This window comes from Kogia breviceps, chromosome 6 (genome assembly GCF_026419965.1).
Source record: "Kogia breviceps isolate mKogBre1 chromosome 6, mKogBre1 haplotype 1, whole genome shotgun sequence".
NCBI lineage: Eukaryota > Metazoa > Chordata > Mammalia > Artiodactyla > Physeteridae > Kogia > Kogia breviceps.
The window spans coordinates 28,107,871-28,127,956 of NC_081315.1; the positions used below are offsets into that span (position 1 = coordinate 28,107,871).

Below are 20,086 nucleotides of genomic sequence, written 5' to 3' on the forward strand. Positions count from 1 at the left end.
CTAGATAGCCATCTTGCATAAATATTTACTGCGTAAGATGATGTGACCAAATGTATAGCCTAGCACTACTGTTGAACACACGATTCAAACTGCATTTTCAACTACACATGTCCTATTGGTGGTTGACCACTACAGTCCTCTTTATGTAGTTAGGTTATCATATTTTAACAATGACCAAGCAGAGTGGCTCTTAACCTGCAGGCTGTGAGTTCATGAAATGATCCATGAATCTTCTGAAGCCACATGCAAAATTATATGCATAAGTATGCATGTATACTGAATTGGTGAACAGATGTAAGTTCATTTTATTAGTAATCCTCCCACACTAAAATATCATTTTTACCAACAACGGCAGAGGCTCTCGATGAATAAGCCAAAGAAAATACAATATAAGGCACTTCTTTGGTGCTCCTAGATGGGCAATGATAACTAGTTCTGGATGGTCTAGGGCCATATTTATTAATGGGGTCAACTTAATGAACCTTTTAGAGTTACATTAATCCCAATTCTCCCTCTGTATCAGAAAGTGGGATTGAATCTGCAGTGTACTGTTTTTGGAGCACATCCTGGTTACTGCTAAATTTTCCCATCATCAAATCATCTATAAATGTACTTCACAAAGGAGACCATCAGATATTCTCTCCCTCGAAAAAACATTGCAATGGCCTTTCCCAGTCATTTTTCTATCCTGCACAAGTTTTCAACATTACCAGATAAGTTCACTTCAATACTAGTATAACCTCATTAATGATAATGCTTAGAGAATCAAGCATTGTGCTTAACATTTCTAGTTCAATAAGAGATAACAAGTAACTGACAATATGATCAGCGTTTGAAACTATTGCTGGAGAGTACAGTCTTATTTGTCCAGAACACTCTGGAGACCCATCCTGCTGTGTTCTTAGTCCAAAGTGAGGCCCAGCACTCACCCCCCACCCGCACACATGTACACACACGCCATCACCATCTGTACTCAAGGCTGGACACGAGACCCCAACCAGGCCAATCAGAATCTACCAAGAAAGAGGCTGTTCCTTCCACCAGGGTCAGTAACTAATGAAAATACAAGCCCAGGGTGATACTGGCCACTGCTCCCCAAAACAAAGTCGAATGAAAAATGAAAAGCTCCAACAGATGGAGGGACAAAGAAATTCACAACATCACTATTTGAAACCTGGGATCTAGCCAAGCCTGAGGTTTACCCCTTGAACTTCTCCCATTTTGTGAGCCAAGAGATTCCGTTTTGTTTAAGTTAGTATGAGATGGCTTCCTGCGCTGTTTCCAAACCAAGAGTTCTGACCAATCACATAAAATTTGCTTGTGGCCATCTTGTAATTTTATTAATGAAATGAATGTTTTCGAAGTGTTCCTCCCCCCATGTTCAGGAAACATTACTTGGTACCTCCAGGAAAAGACTCACCACAACCTACTCTGCAATGGGATCTTGGCTGGATCTAGACTGGGTGTTCCGAAGGATGAGGAAGTTCCCATTCTTTTTTTTTTTTTTGTGGTACGCGGGCCTCTCACTGTTGTGGCCTCTCCCGTTGCGGGGCACAGGCTCCGGACGCGCAGGCTCAGCGGCCGTGGCTCACGGGCCCAGCCGCTCCGCGGCATGTGGGATCTTCCCGGACCGGGGCACGAACCCGTATCCCCTGCATCGGCAGGCAGATTCTCAACCACTGCGCCACCAGGGAAGCCCGAGGAAGTTCCCATTCTTATTGTGACCATACATACACCCAGGACTCTGCCTGGACAGAATCAAGTGCTTCATAAAGGCTTGCTGAGGGAGAATCGGTCCTGAACACAGCCTGTGGGCGATGCTGTACAGGTCAGTGCACGGCTCTGGGTGATACAGTCCCCGCCTCCTCTCTGCTTACAGGGGCTCCCACACTGGGCCTTCAGGGCACCCCGGAAGCTTGCTGTGTGCCAAATTTCATCAATGCAAGGCACCCTCATTTTCGTTAGGATTAGGTGCTATTTTCATTGTGATAAAATACATACAACATTACACTTACTATTTTAGCCATTTTTAAGTGTATTAAGTACATTTACATTGTTGAGCAACCATCACCACCATCCACGTCCAGAACTTTTGCCAAGTAAGTGTTTTTTTCTAATACATCTATTCTTTTTCAGACTCTTTTCCTTTATAGGTTACTACAAGATACTGAATAGAGTTCCCCGTGCTATGCAGTAGGTCCTTGTTGGTTATCTATTTTATATACAGTAGTGTGTATCTGTTAATCCCAAACTCTTAATTTATCCCTCTCTGCCCCCTCTTTCCCCTTTGGTAACCATAAGTTTGTTTTCTATGTCTGTGAGTCTATTTCTGTTTTGTAAATAAGTTCATTTGTATCTTTTTTAGATTCCACATATAAATGATATCATATGATATTTGTCTTTCTCTGTCTGACTTACTTCACTTATAGATTATCATACTAAGTCCATCCATGTTGCTGCAAATGGCATTATTTCGTTCTTTTTTATGGCTGAGTAATATTCCATTATATATATGTATATATACATGCGTGTGTATACACACACACACGCCACATCTTCTTTATCCATTCATCTGTCGATGGACATTTCGGTTGCTTCCATGTCTTGACTATTCTAAAGAGTGCTGCAGTGAACACTGGGGTGCGTGTATTTTTTTGAAATAGAGTTTTCTGCAGATACATGCCCAGGAGTGGGACTGCTGGATCATATGGTAATTCTGTTTTTAGTTTTCTGAGGAACCTCCATACTGCTCTCCATAGTAGCTGCACCAACTTAAATTCCCACCAACAGTGTAGGAGGGTTCCTTTTTCTCCATGTACTCTCCAGGATTTATTATTTGTAGACTTCCAAGTAAGTGCTTTTAATGTGCATTGTTGTTATAGATTCCATGGTGTTCAGTAAACAGAATTGGTATTTCATTTAGTTACTTATAGGTAGCAGTGAATGCCTTTTTAAAAAACCTCCATGTTTTCTGTCTTGCATAGTCTCTCTTGGCCTAAGGACCAGGGAAGGGCACCCCCTTTTAAAGCCAAGCAGCTGAAATATCAACACTGTCTAAGAATAGTATGACAAGCAAACTTTTATCATTCTTCATTGATTAAAAGCCTTAAATAACTCGGGGTTAGCATGCTCTGCATCAGTTACATGTCTGGGTCTGCAGGAGACTGACTGTGTAGGGACTCTGACACAGTCATAGAAATGTAGTCATTTTCCATATTAAATAAAACATTGATTTCTTAACATTTGTTTTATGTCTACTTTCCTTAAAACCCTCATAATACTAAATTTGATAATTTCTGCTAGAGTAGAATTGGCAAGAATCAAAATTCTTAAAAAAGCATATTTCATCAGTGTTATGAAATCATAGAGGCTAGACCACGTTCAACACTTAGATTTCTATTCTTTACTTCTTCCATCCTCGGGTACTGGAGACAAATTAATCTTCAAAAAAATGCACAGTTCATGCAATTATACCCTCTTATAAAAATCTTTGGCTTGTAAATGAACATTAGCTCAAAAATAGGGGATCCCTGCCGATGGACATTTAAGAACCACCCATGGAGCTAAATGTTTCAGAAGTCATGTAAATATAAGAGCGATCTGCCTTAGATTTTCACCATGAAAATGTTTTTGTGTTTGTAACTCCTCTTTCCCCTACTCCAGGCCTCTGTCAATTTCTTCAGTTCCCTAAAAAGCAGTAGTTAGGAGGAGAAAGTGCTGTTTTCACCTGAATCATAGCAACCAAGTCCAAAATACAGGGTATATGTCAACAAAATTATCATATGTCTGCCACATACAGAAACTCAAATGCTTCCAGAGGTCTCAAAGGAATACTTCACATGTACACTTACCTCGACTGGGTCTGAAAATGACAGAGAGATGGAGAAAAAAATACTTTGTATTGTACAACCAGAAATTCTTCAGTCATACCTTCAAGTTTCCAAGAACAAAAGCCTCTCTGAACACAATTTCCATTTCAAAAAATACAGTGAAAATCCGAACTGGAGTAAATAAAAGAATATCTGCTCCCATCACATCCCTAGACTCCCAAACTCTGCACTTCTTGGGAGTAGAGTGGGAAAGACACAGGCTTTAGGTCAGATAATCTGGTCTTCAATGACTTCTTCCCATAAACTGTCTCTAATATTTATCCCTTGTTCACCATTCCAACCACTCAGCCTGAATTACCAATACGATAGCCTCTCCGTTGCTTTTTAAAATTTGTTTCTGTCACTATTTTCTATCTCCCTTACCACATGGACCTCTCTAACCCTTTAGGTCATTCCTAGGCTTAAAGAAAATTATTTCATGGGGACAGAGTTTCAGTTTGGGAAGGTGAAAAATTCGGGAGATGGATAATGGTGAGAGTTGCACAGCAGCGTGAATGTACTCAGTGCCACTGAACTGTACAGTTAAATATGGTTAAAATAGTATGTTTTCTGTTATGTAACCTTTAGCACAATAAAAAAAATTTTTTTGATGTTTCCGAGCACTATATTAAAAGTATGAAGCACTTCTTTCTCGCATTCACAGATTTCTATAATCTAGTTTTCCCCAACTACCACTAAACCCCTCCAAGCAGGCCTTGTTTGTCCTGTGCCCACACACATGACCTGTGCTTTTACTTCTTCCTATGACACCTCTCTACTCCTCCCCAAAGACCGCCAATCTTCAAACGTCAACTGAAATCTCACCTCCTGTATGTGGCTCTCCTTCACTATTCTAACCCACATAAGACTCTTCCTTTTCTCATCTTTGGTAACAGACCAAACACGTAATTAGGGAACAACCAAAAGAAGGGCTATATAAACTCATGTGAGTCCTCTCCCCCAGCTAGATGGGAATACAGGGGAGACATGTGGTTTGCTTCATATTCATTTGGTATCTTCACCCACATTAAGAACACAGTAGGTACTAAATAATTTGAGAGTTGCCTGGTATTTTTCCCGCTGCCAACACAGAATTTTTAAAAGCTACTTCTCTCTTAGTTCTAGGTCTTCTATCAAAAAGCTTACCTTAAAATACATTGATAGCAGAACTCAAAAAGATGAAAACCACCCAATAAAAATGGGCAAAAGAGAGGACTGCCCTGGCAGTCCAGTGGTTGAGACCCCATGTTTCCACTGCGGGGGACACAGGTTCGATCCCTGGTCGGGGAACTGGAATCCTACGTGCCACGTGGCAAGACAAAAAAAAAAAAGAAAGAAGAAGAAGAAAGGGGAAACATCTTTTTAAAATGGGCAAAGGAGTTAACAGGCATGAAAAGAAGGTGTACGGATGGCAAGTAGCACCTGAAAAGATGTACAGTATCATGTAAGCATTAGAAAAATACCAATTTAAACCGCAACAAGTTATCAGTACTGTTATCATGGCTGAAATTAAAACGACTGACTCTCCCAAGTGTTGGCAAGGATGTAATGGAACCAGAACTCACACACTGCTGGTGGGAATGTAAAATAGTACAATCACTTTGGTGGGAAATAGTTCATACTTTCTTAAAAATTAAACCTACATCTATTGATACTATATGGCCTAGGCATTTTACTTGTAGGTATTTACTGATGAAAAAAGGCAGGAAACATCCCTACAGAGATTTGCACGTGAATATGTACAGTAGCTTTGTCTGTCAACAGCCCAAACTGGAAACAACCTAAATGTCCATCAACAGGTGAATGGCTGGACAAACAATCGTGTGGCCATAGATGGAACATCTAACTACTGGTGCCTGCAATACCACCAATGAATCTCAAATGCATTATGCTAAATGAAAGGACCAAGAATCCAAAGACTGTACAAAGTATGATTCGATTTATATGACAATCTAGAAAAAACAAAACTACAGGGATGGGGAACCATGGTTTGACAGTAAGGAGAGGGGCTGAACTGGGAAAGGGCAACACAAGGGCAGGCATTTCAGTGGGTGAAAGAACTGTTCTGTATCTTGAGTGGGCAGTGGTTACCTGACTCTGCATTTGGCAAAACTCACAGAACTGTACACCAAAAAGAGAACATTTCACGGTTTACAAATTAAAATTAAATAAGTGACCTCAGAATGAAGATCAAGAAGGTCACCATAGAGCCTGGAATACACCCTTGCCAACTCCTCTGTGATGCTGAGATTAGAAAAAATAAGAAGAGCATCTGTTGCTTATTTTGTGAGAGTCCTTAAAAAATATGCTGATAGAGGTCACAAGGATTTTCGCTCAACCCAGTAGAACTCTATTATTTAACAAGAATTTTGTCAGTCTTACCCAATCACCAACACTGATCTCGTCACCCCAAGTCCCTCTGCTAAGCAAGGCACTCAGTCCATCAAGATCTACTGAACATCCACAGCGTACCTGGCACTGTTTTAGGTATGGCGAATGTACTGGTAAAACAAGACAGCTGAGGTCCCTGCTCTCAGGAAGCTGACGTTCTAATTAGGGAAGTGACGTAAATGCGGATAATTTCTGACAGGTGTGTGCTATGAAGACAATAAAAGAGGATGATGTGTTAGAGGAGGGGGGTTTCATCACTTTAAATTAGAATGGTCAGGGAAGGCCTCTTTGAGAGGGTGACATTTGAGCTAATCTGAAGGCAGAGCCTTCTTGCCAAAGGGACCAGCAAGCAGAGGTCCCCAGAAGGAAGGGGGCTTGGCTGTCTGAGCCCCATAAAGATCAGCGTGGGAAATGAGCAAGGAGGAAACATACCAAGTAAAGTCCTCAGGGGCCTGGTAACTCAGTGCTTTACAGACCCTAAGTTACTTACCAGGCTTGCAATGAGATGCGGCCAGAGGGCTTTAGATCAGCCACCCAATCTGATTTACACTTGGTAAAAGACCCATCTGCTTATTCCAGGACATTCAGCTTTCGTCTTCTCTAGCTCAAGTGTTTGTTTCTTCATCTACCTTAGCTCTGTGGCCTTAGGTGAATCTCTTTTACAGGCTTAAGTCTCCGTTTCCAGGTCTATACAATGGTGACACCAGCTACCAGCAACTGCCTCCACCTACGGGTTCGAGCTGGCAGTTAACTATCCGACGGTAGGCTAACGACAGTCTCACTTCTGCCCTCGTCCTCCTGGGACACGGCCCCCATCAAGCATCTTCCCTCCCTGTGACGTTTTCAACCTCAATCTCCGCACAGGTCCGCTGCCCTCTTTAGACCTTACCTGTCCAACAGAATCCTTTCTCCAATCCTGCTGTGTCTTTCTGCCAGCGTCTCTCCCTTCGACCCCTCTCCCTTTATCACCAAACGGGCACCTCCCAAGCGTAAGCACTGTCCCCACACCCACAGGTTTCTCTTCTTCATTGCTAACTTATTCCTCAGTCAATCACAGACTGGGTCCCATTCCCACCGCTCTACAGAATTCCTTCCTGAAAAGCCACCAGCTCCAGCTATTCGGCCTAATTCCTGGCCTCCTCAGCCCTCCCATCGGGTTTTGAACGCCCCTCTCCCACTGGAAGGAAAGCTCTGTTACTAACTACTTGGAGACAGGAAGAGGCATACAGTCTCTTTCAGCCTCAGTTTCAGTATCTGTGCCCACAGAGGGCTGGAGTTATAGACAGCCTTAGGGCCCTTCTAATTTGGAAATTCCAAGACCACGTTATTCCTCCCTTGGCATCCAGGAGTCCGCACTATCTTGACTGTCAAAACAACTCCTGTGTCCTTTGTTAGCATCTGTCGCTCATCTCCTACAGGGGTTCTTTTCCTCCAAACTCCCAGAGAAGGCACTGTAGACGATACTTGAGTCATGTATACCTTCTCTCCTTGGCTAGCACCCACGCCGCCTCCTCCACTGCCACGTCTGTGAAGAGGCCTCCCATACTCCCACACCAGCATTTCCACCTCTCTGGAACGTAAAACTCAGGCAACCAAGATAACTCATCACTTCTTCTCGATCTCTCCATTTCTCTTAATTGCTCACCCCCCTCTCCATGATGGTCAAGCTGACAACCTATGAGTTTTCACTGATTTTCCACGTCCTTTCCACTCAAATATCAACTCCTCTCCTGCCCTTCCTTAGTGATTTAGTCCTAAAGCCATGAGGCCAGACATAGCACGGCAGAGCTCCACACTGGGGGGTAGGGTGCGATGGCTATGGTGGCCCATGGCGGGGGCAGCAGAGAGTCAAGAGTCCCAGCAGAGGGGTGGGGGGCATCCATGCGCCCACCTGGCCTAGTGCCAGGTCTCAGAACCCAGCAGCGGGACTCAGCACCCAGGGGAGGAAGAGGGCATCCAGTGGGGGTGTGGCCCTGTGACCCAGGATGCAGAGTTAGACTCCAGTCACAGAGGGGAGGGTGTCTGCAGTCATGGGGGGCACTCCTTGCAGAAAGGGCTGGCTCCAGGACTGGGACAGGAAAAGTACAAGATGGGCCTAAAGCGAGAAAGCGCTCAGAGAAATGATGGGAACATGGCAAAAGGTCACGGAAACCAGCTGGAATGGGCTCCCAATTGTTTGAGGAACAGTTTGAACCTCAAAAATAAGGGCAGTAACAGGCTATAACTCACTGCAGAAAAGAAGAAACAATGATGCCATAAAGATATCGATAATTTAATGAATAAGCGAAGTGCGATGAAGATTGGGATGTTTATACCACTTCAAAGTACCACTCCCCCAGGGCTTCCCTGGTGGCGCTGTGGTGGAGAGTCCGCCTGCCGATGCAGGGAACGCCGGTTCGTGCCCCGGTCCGGGAGGATCCCACGTGCCGCGGAGCGGCTGGGCCCGTGAGCCATGGCCGGCTGAGCCTGCGCGTCCGGAGCCTGCGCTCCGCGGCCGGAGAGGCCACAGCGGTGAGAGTCCCGCGTACCGGGGGGAAAAAAAAAAAAAAGTACCACTCCCCCAAATAGCTCCTAATTGCAAAGGGAAAAGAGTAACTTGACCGTGGAGAAGCCTGGCAGACGGCCCCTGGATAAAATGCTGCAGATGAACTGTAAAAGCACAAAGGGAAATGGCTTGGCACGTGGTAGGAAGCAAGGAGGAAGGATGCTGCATCCCTTCTGTGATAGGCCTGACAAGGGGGCGGTACCCAAATCAAATCATGAGGAAACGCGGTACAAACCCAAATCAGGGACTTTCTACTGAATTGCTGGCCTTTGATGTTCTAAAGTATATTGTAAAGTCAAGAAATCTAGAAAAGAGTAAGGAACTGTCCCAGACTGAAGGAGACAAAAGAGTCATGACAGCTAAAAGCACAAAACACAATTCTGCACTGGGGTCCTTTCACCATGAAAGACATTATGCGCACAACTGGCAAAACCAGAATCAAGACGTCAGTAACTTAATGTTATTTTCTGGATTTTGATGGCTGTATTGTGTACACGTGGCCTTGTTTATCATTCTTTGTAATGGTTCCCCTATGTTTTTCCTCAGTCTGTTATTATTTCAAAATAAAAATTTTATATAAAAATCAACTACTACAAAGTCTTCTTCTGTAATATGTCATATCTGCCCCCTTTTTCCATTACCCCCGACATCCTTGCTCCAGAGATTCCGGTTCCCGTCCTCCTGCACTGTTGCAATAACTTCTTAACAAGGCCCTTTACGCTCCAATCCACCCTACAACCACTGCCTAATTAAGGTTTAACCCAAGTGTTCTTCAGCTCAGGCTGCTTGCCTGCTCCAACATTTCAGGAACTCCTCATTACCTGCCAAATTAAGTGCAAACTTCTTGGTGTGACTTCCAAGTTCCACTGGCTTCTAGTTCCAACTAAACTCTTCCAGGCCTTCTTTCCCCCAGTTCCCCATATCACAGCCAGCCATACAGCGAACCGCACTCAAAGTTTTCTGCCTGTCAAGGGTTTGCCCACATAACTCCTTCCACCAGGAAGTGCCCCCCCCCAACAATCCCCAGCAAACTTTTCAAGACGAAGGATAAACACCAACTGTGATCACCATACCCCCATCTCCTCATTTTCCAAGACTCGCCCAGATCCTTCCCTGTTGGAACACCCAAAGTCAATTTTGCCCATTACAAACCTTATTTCTTTGTGTTTTAGGTCACAGTTTTTGGATATTTGTTTCGACAGCTCCTAAGACATAAGGTGAGGATATATGCCAATGAAGTGGTCATCACTGATAACATTAAGTCATGGCCAGACCTGCGAATTCAGACGGCTGGTTATTAGCTCACGCTGTCTCCCCAAGGTATCAACTTTGTAAGTATTCAAATTACTTTTTGTTTGTCCTCTTTTCCTTCCTGGGCTAGAGCGTTCTATGCCTTGCATAAAATATAAGCAATTTCTACCTCTTTTCTACATAGAAATTTTGGCCTTGGCCATACCACTAACAATCATAAATCCTGAGGTTTTCAGAGCATCAATTAAGTAACACGTGCTTATATAAAATTACATTTTAACTTCATCATTACCTTCCTATATAAAGAATAAAACTCTTAAAAATGAAAACAAAGCCTATACTTGACACGTTTAAAACTAGAGATTCTAAAATTTAAGATGACACTATCCATTTAACACACTTATATTTCCTGAATTTTCACTAATAAATTTTGGAATGCAGTCCACAAAAATATACAACTTAATGGCTACATTTAAATGGATCCAAGAAATCAATATTTTTCTCTCAATTTGAATTTGGTAAATGAAGGAAAACGATAAATTATTTCGCAGCAGAGCTGAAATTTTATCAGTAGATGAGTTGTATGAAACTATAGCAACAGTTGAAAGCCTGGGAAAATAAGTATTATTTTGCAGAAACAAATAAAGGACATCAGGGGAAGTGAAGTATTACTCCTAAATTACTGGTGATCAATATAACATCTTCTCTTACTCTAAACATTACAAGGATAGAAAAGGTCAGATCACACCAAGAATTTCAATATTGCAAAAGGTATCAAATCCATAAATGATAAATCTCCAGGTCCTAGTTTCACCATGTCACTGGTATGTATGAGAACTGCCTTAAGTTGAATAATTTGAGTTTATTTAACTGAAACCAGGGCTTTTATCTCCACTTTCTTTTTAAGGTATGAAATAAACAGTTCTAAATATACTAACACTTCAGATGATAAAAGGTGGACATACTGACATATAAATCAAGGATACTTGTGAGGTGAAAAGCAAAATGTATAGAAGGGCAGTACATAGTGATTTGTTTATTAAAAAGGAATAGGTTTTTTTTTCAATAAAATTATCACCACTTTTACCAGAAATACCATAAATAATGAAGGTGAATGAATCATCAGAAGAAGCAAGTCTCCTTTTAAATATTTATAAAAATACTATTTAGAACACTAACCTGGAGAAATTCTAGGCACACTAGCAATTTCAAAATCAAAATATTATGAGATAAATAAGAAAAAGAAAGTTCCATGTTTTCATTTCCAAATGACCTAAGTAATTCTGTAATGGATTTATTATGGTAAGCACCAATAATCAGTCAATCTCTCCCCTCCAAAACCCATTATTCTTTCACGCTTTGCATTACATGAAGTTACTTATATCTCAGCGGTTTATTTACAAAGCTTACTAAGCAACATGGCAAACTTTATAAAAAAAAAAAATCCTTGAATTCTGAAAGTTCTGGCTTATTATGGAAGATGGGTTTCGAAAAACTCCAGGAACCACTGAAAAAGTTTGAAAACAACTGTAGGCTATCACTAAATTGTTTCCTCCTATCATGGAAAAAAAGTTCAGCATATATTAAGATAAATTCCTGATTCCTTGTCTTGAAAACCACCAGAATGTGCCCTTTGAAACAGTGAACTTTATATTCGAAAAGTCGAAGTCAATGGTAGCACTGTGTTACAATGCTATCAAAGTGACTATGACCATCGCCATAAACACCCAATGTTATGTCAACAGAAAAACCCTGTTTCCAGAAGGGATAGTGTAAATTCAAAAGAACAAGAAACTCATAGTGTAAGTGTCAAGTTTTAAGAAAGGAAAGATTTGATTGAAAGAAAAAAAACCTGCCACTTGTCCTAGCAAAATGACAGGTCACCCCTACTCACCCTTACTTTTAAACGGTAAATGGTCATGACATTTTTCTAACCTGACTACCCTGTCAACTACAGAGCTGGACTTGTGAGTAAGATAAACTTGAAACCAGACTAGCAAATATGTTAAGGGATACTTCTATTTCTATTCTTAACATACATGACTCCAAGGAAACTGCACAGCCGCTCAGCCGCGCTGTTGGCAGACCTCGGAGAGCATCTAGGTCAACTCGTTTTCTTTCAAATGAAGAAACTGGGGCCGAGAGAAGTTGCCACTCACTCAAGGTCACAGCTTTGTTTGTGTCCAAGCGGACAGGGGAACTCCCATCTGCATGACCCAACTAGATCCAGTGTCCACTGCAGAGTTTTACATCCAGCTTTTGTCATCATGTACTTTCCAGTGCGGCCCTCAGATAACCCACCCGCTGGAAATTGCTGGAAATTGTTAACAGGCGTGCCTCTGGTCACCGCTCTTGTAGAACGCCCACAGGCTGAAACAGACACACACTCCATGGCCATCACTCACTTCTATCAGCTTGACAAGTTCACCTGGATTAAGGATCATTTTCCTTATCTGCCTGGGGCACCCCTTCCTCAGCATAACATTCAGTAAAGCTAACACAAATAAAGTAATATCCTCTTTCTGCATTAACCTCCAAATGGTGTATAGGATAGAACAGACCAGCAGTTCTCAACTTCTGGGTCTGAAGGATGCCTTTCCACTCTTAAAATGTATTGAGGACAAGAGGTTTTGTTTATCTGCATTTCTATCTACTGATATCTACCCTATTAGAAATTAAAATGAATATTTCCTTTAAATCATTTAAAAGAAGTCATTACACATTAACATAAAAGTGCATATGTAAAAAAGATTACTATTTCCCAGAAGGAAAACCTTTAGTGAAAAGAGCAGCACTGTTTTACATTTTTACAAGTCTATTGTCTCGCTTAATAGAAGACAGCTGGATTCTCGTATCTACTTCTCTGGACAATGTGTGGTGATGTTTTCTGGTTCAAGTATAGGAAGAAAACCTGGCTTTACACTGATACATTGTTGGAAAAAGGAGGAGCATTTTAATGGTCATTTCAGATCATTGCAGATACGATTCTTTAACACAAGGCTGAAAATGGACAGTCCGTGGTTTCTTAAAGCTTAGTTGCCACATGGAATCTGAAACCCTATCAGTGAACTTTTCACACACTATTACATTAAAACCGTTGGTCTGTCTTCCATTTTGAATGGCTTTTACCAATGCACAATTTTTGAGTTTGTGGACCTCCCTGAAAAGGTCTCAGGAACCCCAAACCATACTTTGGCATCTACTTGAAAACAGTTTAGAGTTGAACCTAAAGATAAAGGATATTATGAAACTTAGAAGCAGTTACGCATTGCCTGGATCCTTTACAATCTTTAATTCATTAATCCAACATTCCCTGGAATGGGGTATCATCATTATAAATTATGAAATAGGCAGAAAGGCTGGATTCGGTCCAAAAGACACAAAAGGAGAGGCCAGTAATGAAGCTTGGATGAAATTAAATTAAATATTATAACATGTAGACTGAAATCCAGAAAAAAATCTAAGTTTACTCTGAGAATGATCAAAACAAATACATTTGGATAATATTCACCAGGAAAAGCTGTAAAGAATTAGTAAACTAAAAGAGACTTTGAATAACATTAAAGCTTTGACATTACAGTTTTTGGAAAACTTATATTAACTAGCACAATACCGGTATATATGTAAACAAAATGAATCCCCTCTGACTATATTAACAAGCTCATTAAGAATTTTGGAATGCTCAAGAAGAGACACCAGACAACACCCCAGGTTGCCACAAAGGCAGAGTAGGCTCAAGGTCACTGATTACACGAATATGTAAGGCTATGGGTCCCCAGACCACCAGGAGGGGCTTCATGAGTTGAGTGTGAAAAAGACAATTAAAACAGTAGAAATAGGATACAGAACAAACAAAAGAGAATTACTGATTTTAGCTAGTATCACTCTAGTATTTCTACCACAAATATCATTACCCAAAGCAATAGCCTTCAAAAGTAAAAGAGCAGAGGGCTTCCCTGGTGGCGCAGTGGTTGAGAGTCCTCCTGCCGATGCAGGGGGCGCGGGTTCGGGCCCCGGTCCGGGAGGATCCCACATGCCGCGGAGCGGCTGGGCCCGTGAGCCGTGGCCGCTGAGCCTGCGCGTCCGGAGCCTGTGCTCCGCAACGGGAGAGGCCACAACAGGGAGAGGCCCGCATACCGCAAATAAATAAATAAATAAAAGTAAAAGAGCATAAATAGAAATGTAGTAGCAAATGTAGGGTGCCTAACCGTAAAAAAAATAATAATAATTTAATCATAAGAATTTACCAACAAATACTTCCTTACACTATGCATATTTCTTTAAAAGATTTTGTGGAATTTCACATAATGCAGAAAACAGAACGCTAAAAGAAATGGAAACTAAAGGTTATGAAAACAATTGAATTAAATGCTAAGAGCAATCAATGAACTGTGTATAATACTCTATGATGCATACCGTGTACCAGAGGATAGTCAAAGTGCTTCTCATAAATTGACTCAATTTTCTTGACTACCCTTGAGATGGGTACCACTGAATTCCCTTTTTACAGATGAGAAGACTAAAGTCCAGAAAGGTGAAGGGATGTGCACAGGGTCACAAAGCAGTTAAGGGGCAGGGTTGGGGATTTCAACCAGGGCAACCCTGCTCTTAACTACCAGGCTGTCCCCCCTCTGAATAACTCACTACAAACATCACCGACAAAAATATCTACATCGTGTGCAAAATGTCCTTCTCTGAAAGTAAAGCAAAGCACTAGCAGTGGAACACCTGCTGAGCTTGTTTCTGATGAAAACCATGCCACCTCAGCATTTGTGTAAAGAGTTTAGAATCTAGGAGAGAGAAGCAGCATTAGGGATACGACTGACTAGTCACGCTACTGAGAACTGTAACAATGTGTAAGTTTCCTTTATGGAACGTGTGCTTCTGTAAAAGCAAGAGGAGCGAGGTATGAGTGGATGATGATGAAAATAATGCACAAATGAAAGTTTTTCCTTTTGCTTCGGTAAAAGACGGAAGGAGAAAGAGTAAGGAATACATGTCAACCTAACATCTTGTTAATGGGAATGACCATTTTTCCCACCAAATAAGTTTTTAAGGAAAACACCCACATCTTCGTAGATGCCCGTGTGAACTGTATCTAGGAAATCTATTCTTTATATGTTCAATTCAGGGATCCTTGACCACAACCGTGTAATAAACACAGTACTGAATCAAAGTCCAATGCAAGTATTGGATACATTGCATAACTTAGAACTACGCTTCAGAGTCATATCTACAAACCTCTTCCTTGTTTTTTCTAAATATATACAATATGCTATCTGCATGAAGGAAAGCCAAGAGATATTTTACAGTAATTAAAGTATGTCTTCTTGCAGATCTTAAAAGTTATAAATATACCAGTTCAAAACTGCAGTGACATACTTCACTTCCAAGAAGAAAGCAAGCAAGAAAGCAAGACGGGCCACTTGGTAATTTTAGATGTGCTGAGTCTTTAAAAAGCCCTCCAGAGTTAAGGAAATGATTTATTTGTACTGAAAACCACAACTTGCATACGATTAACCAATCTAGAAAAAGATGAAGAGGATGGGGAGCTTGTGGGTAACAGATTTGGGGTTTCATTTCATTTTTCACAACCAAAGAAGTGGTTAATAACGAAAATTAAAGGGGAAAAAAAAAAAGGCTATGACCACAAAGAGACCAATTTTAAGCAATTTTAGTGAACCCATACAGCTAAAGAAAAAAAAAAAAATCTAGCACTAGTCTGCTGAAGTAAATATAGTAACAGGCAATAGGAAACAAACTTTCCCTAAACACCTACAACAGGCAACGCAACACCTAAATACACTCCTTCAAAATCAACACAAATATCTTCTAAGAGATTCACAGAATTTTTGGTTTCTCTATTTCAAAAAAGTAGTAACATACCAACAAGCGAAGAGGGAAGTGCTAAATGACCGTGCTGAAAACAAAAATCAAACGTGTTTAAATTTCTTAACTGTAAAGACAGTGCTAGCCTCCAGCATTTTATAAAGCCATTTTCAAAGCAGGAGAAAAAGGCCCACTTACCTTGATACATTTTCTGGAATGTACTCTAGGACCGGATATCCATCACTTCTAGATGACAGGTCACCGTGTGATTTCCACGACTCCACTAAAGTATTGACGGGAGGAAAGGAGCTCAAGTGTTGGAAAGATTGGTCTCTAGCTGATCGTGATAAAGATATTGTACCTTGAGCACCAATCCTGTAGTGAAAGGACTGTCCACCTGAATTCACACCAACAATGGCAGATGAAGGGATGCTGGCCTCCGGGTAATAGCTCCCATCATCCGGTTCTTGTTTTATCCCCATCGGGAAGCCACCGCCTTCACAGTTACCATCGAAGCCGGGCACAGGTGGTCCTAAAATTCCTGATAGTGAATAATAATCTTTATCATCCATAAAGGAAAAATATGAGCCATCCATGAATGGAAAGGGGTTGATGGCTGGATTCCCTTTAAAAGAGGTGCCCGAACACGAATGCTTGGTTGATTCTTGTTTTATGGGTACTGAGAATGGGGAATCCGAATTTATTTTGCTGTTTCCCCCTAGACACGAGCTGCTAAAAGCTCCATCTGGCTCCGGCTTTATGTACTGGATGATGTTAAGCTGGCCAGTCACACCATTGGAGACTGCACTCTCTGCCTCCCCAGTCTTAGGAAAGGGAAGCTCTTGAGCACCTTTCTCATGCGTGTCTGGACTGGGAACCGCATCCCGGGCTGCACTGGATCCAGCCGGGGTGCCCGAAGCAGTGTAGCTGAAGGCGTTGCTTCCGGGGCTACAGATAGATCCCACGGTACTAGCAGTTGGGCTGGACAGTGTGGATCTGTTATTTGTGTTGGAAGGGCTGGAAACAGAGCACCTTGAGTTGTTGATATTTGCCGGGCTGGATACACAGGATCGCAGAATGACGTTATTAGGACTGGAGACTGGAGATTTTACACTGCAGTGACTCGGGGGGCTGGAAATGGGGGATTTCATGCTACTCAACGGACTGGAGAGAGGAGAGCCCACGTTGCTGGCGTGCGCCGGGCTGTGTGACCTGGAACCCCGATTCTCCACATTAGGGGAGCACGGCAGAGGAGTGCCCTGGGCGATGGGGCTGGGCACTGTGAAACTGCCGAAGCTAGCCGAGGTGGAGGACACACAGCTGATGCCGGCGGGGCTGCAACCCGAAGATGACATATTCAGAGGGCTGCAAACAGAGGGGCTCTTCTCGTGACCCAGGATGGGGCTCTTCACCATGGCGCGCATGACCCCGCCGTTCTCGGAGCCCCCCGAGTCAGACATGAAGGACCTCGAGGGCCTGCTCACACTCCCCAGAGTGGAGGGACGGTGGCCGTTTTCTTTATAAAATTTCACCATCTGTTCGACGTGTGGATAGATCTTCGCTGCACTCGCGCTTCCTTGTGGGTTCTGCTGATCATAGGCGTAGTCGGCCTCTCTTACGGAATCCATGTATAAGCCCATGGACTCGGCCACGGTTGCCGAAAGTTCCTTAGATTCCAGCTCGGTTTTTATATCAGATGGTAAAATCCCAGACCGATTATTGTCTTGCTGAAGGCAAGGGAGTAGTTCCTGTTTTTCTTTGCTGCTTCCTTGAGTACTGTTGTTTGGAATAGCACCGGAAACACAGCTTATGTTGACGACCTCCATGTACTTATTCTCATCGGTCCGCTCTGTAGGTCCCGAGGAAGAACGCTCCGCAGGCTGAGAAGCTTGACCCCACCGTCTTTCCATATCTAGACCTTCAGGGAGACTGTGGTAGCCTTTGGTTTCCATAGCTAACAAATAAATTTATATTAAAAAATCGAATTAGAGTTCTTGATAGCAAGATTACTCTAAAAGACATTCTGAAATTGCGTGGAATTATCTACAGATACGTATTCTACTTATTATAAGCAATACTTCTAGTTATATTAAAATTATTACCTTCTTAGGTGCTGATACAACAGTCTTGACTATAATTTGCCTGGAAGTCAGAATATAAGAAGCAATAAAGCTATTCTGCATGTAAATAAAAGTAACATCTTTGCTATAATACAGCTTTTAGAGTTTGCAAAGAGTATTTACAAATGCTAACTTATGTAATATGCAAAGTAATCCTGGGGACTCATGAGGCAGGCAAGGAGGAAACTGACGGCTTAGTGAAGAGGGCATCTCGCCCAAGGTCAAAGGCATAATAAGTGACAAAATCAGGTTTAAAACTAAATCTTCTAACTCCAAAGGCTTTGGAGTCTTTCCAGCAGATGGAAGCTGCTTTCCATATCTAATACGTGGCTTTATTAAAAACAACGAGGAAATGCAATTAATGTTACCATTTCCCAATATAACGTCATCAAGTGAATGATCACAGGCAAAATAACTTAAGAATTATTTTTAAAACAATAAGATTTTCTTAAAATGTATTAGTGATGAAGATAATATAATATCAATTCTATAAAGTGAAGAGTCACATATCGTGATTAATTAAGCTGGTCCATAACAGAGAGGCTGTATGACAACTTGAGAATATCAGGACTCTAGTCTGTATTTCAATCCTGGCAAGGACTCTGACATGCAGCCTGACCTAGCGGTACTTCTGCTAAAATGACTCCCAACAGACAGCCAGTTTCAGTCTCAACAGTTAATGGAGGAAGTTCGAGATGGGCCCTGACAATTTATGTGTTCATTCATTCAACAAATATTTACCCAGTATGTGCTACATCCTGGGCCTACAAGTAGTCACTGAATCTATAGTGATAAACAAAACAGGCCCAGTCCCCATCCTCAGGGAGCCCACAGGATTGTTTTACATATACCATCTTACCCACTGGCTCTCTCTACAAATTTATTTCATAGATAGAATAATGATAATAGGCTATATTTATATAATTCTTATGCATTGTATCATTCAATGCCCTATTACAAGCCTTTCACATACATTAACTTACTTATTACCCTTATAAACAACCCTACAAGACTGGCAAAAGTATTATCCCAAATGATACAACTGGGGAAACTGAGGCAGGGGCCACACAGCAGAGCTGGAATTTGATCCCAGGTGTCTACACCAAGCTATCTCAACCTTGGCCCTATTTGGGACCTGATAATTCTTTGCTGAGATCTGTCCTACGCATCATAAGATGTCCAGCAGATTCCCTGACCCCTACCCACTAGATGCCAGTAGCATTCCTCCCCCACCGTTGTGACAGCCCAGACTGCCTCCAGACCTTGCTTGACAAATGTCTCTGGGGCTGGTGGGTGCAAAATCACCCCTGGTTTGAGAACCACCACTCTAAAGAAACATATCTCAAAGAAAATTAACTCACTCTCAATAAAACTTCATTTGTGCATTTTCATGCATAAAACTATTAAAATCTTTAAGTATGCATTTTTCAAATCCTTTCAGGTGTGTAAACATTCTCTGACCCAAATAAAGGTCCTGATCTAAAAGATGCAGTTTCTGCGGTTCTGAATACAAATATTACTTTAGGCCTCTCAGTGCTCTCCCCACCAACTTTTCCCACTCACAATCTCCATCTGCCCTATGTTCCCCTCATTAAAAAGAGACTAGGGGGCTTCCCTGGTGGCGCAGTGGTTGAGAATCCGCCTGCCGATACAGGGGACACGGGTTCGTGCCCCGGTCCGGGAAGATCCCACATGCCGGCCGAGCGGCTGGGCCCGTGAGCCATGGCCGCTGAGCCTGCGCGTCCAGAGCCTGCGCTCCGCAACGGGAGAGGCCACAACAGTGAGAGGCCCGCGTATCACACAAAAAAAAATAAAAAATAAAATAAAATAAAATAAAAAGAAAAAATAAAATAAAAAGAGACTAGGATGCCTTTTTGCTCCAGAAATTATATTAATTATCATGGAAAAATAATATAATGACTCTACTAAATAAACTGGCATCAGATATTGCAGGGCTCGCTGACAAAATGTAATGCCCAAATTGTCCAAGTATCATAATTACCTCTTACTATTCTGTTCTCTACACTAGACTTTAAGTTCCCAGAAGGCAGAAACTTTATCAGTTTTACCACTGCATCCCA

At 42.0% G+C, this 20,086-nt stretch overlaps 1 protein-coding gene across 3 annotated transcripts in view; it reads right to left on the reverse strand.

Moving 5' to 3' along the window:
- Positions 1 to 20,086, reverse strand: part of NR3C2 (nuclear receptor subfamily 3 group C member 2) — a 378,984-nt gene that overhangs the window by 352,546 nt on the left and 6,352 nt on the right. For all 3 annotated transcript variants that reach the window (XM_067035635.1, XM_059066724.2, XM_059066723.2), the window contains exon 2: positions 16,084 to 17,839. In XM_067035635.1, the coding sequence (XP_066891736.1) occupies positions 16,084 to 17,837 (1,754 nt within the window). In that variant the 5' untranslated portion in view covers positions 17,838 to 17,839. The remainder of the gene's footprint in view (positions 1 to 16,083; positions 17,840 to 20,086) is intronic.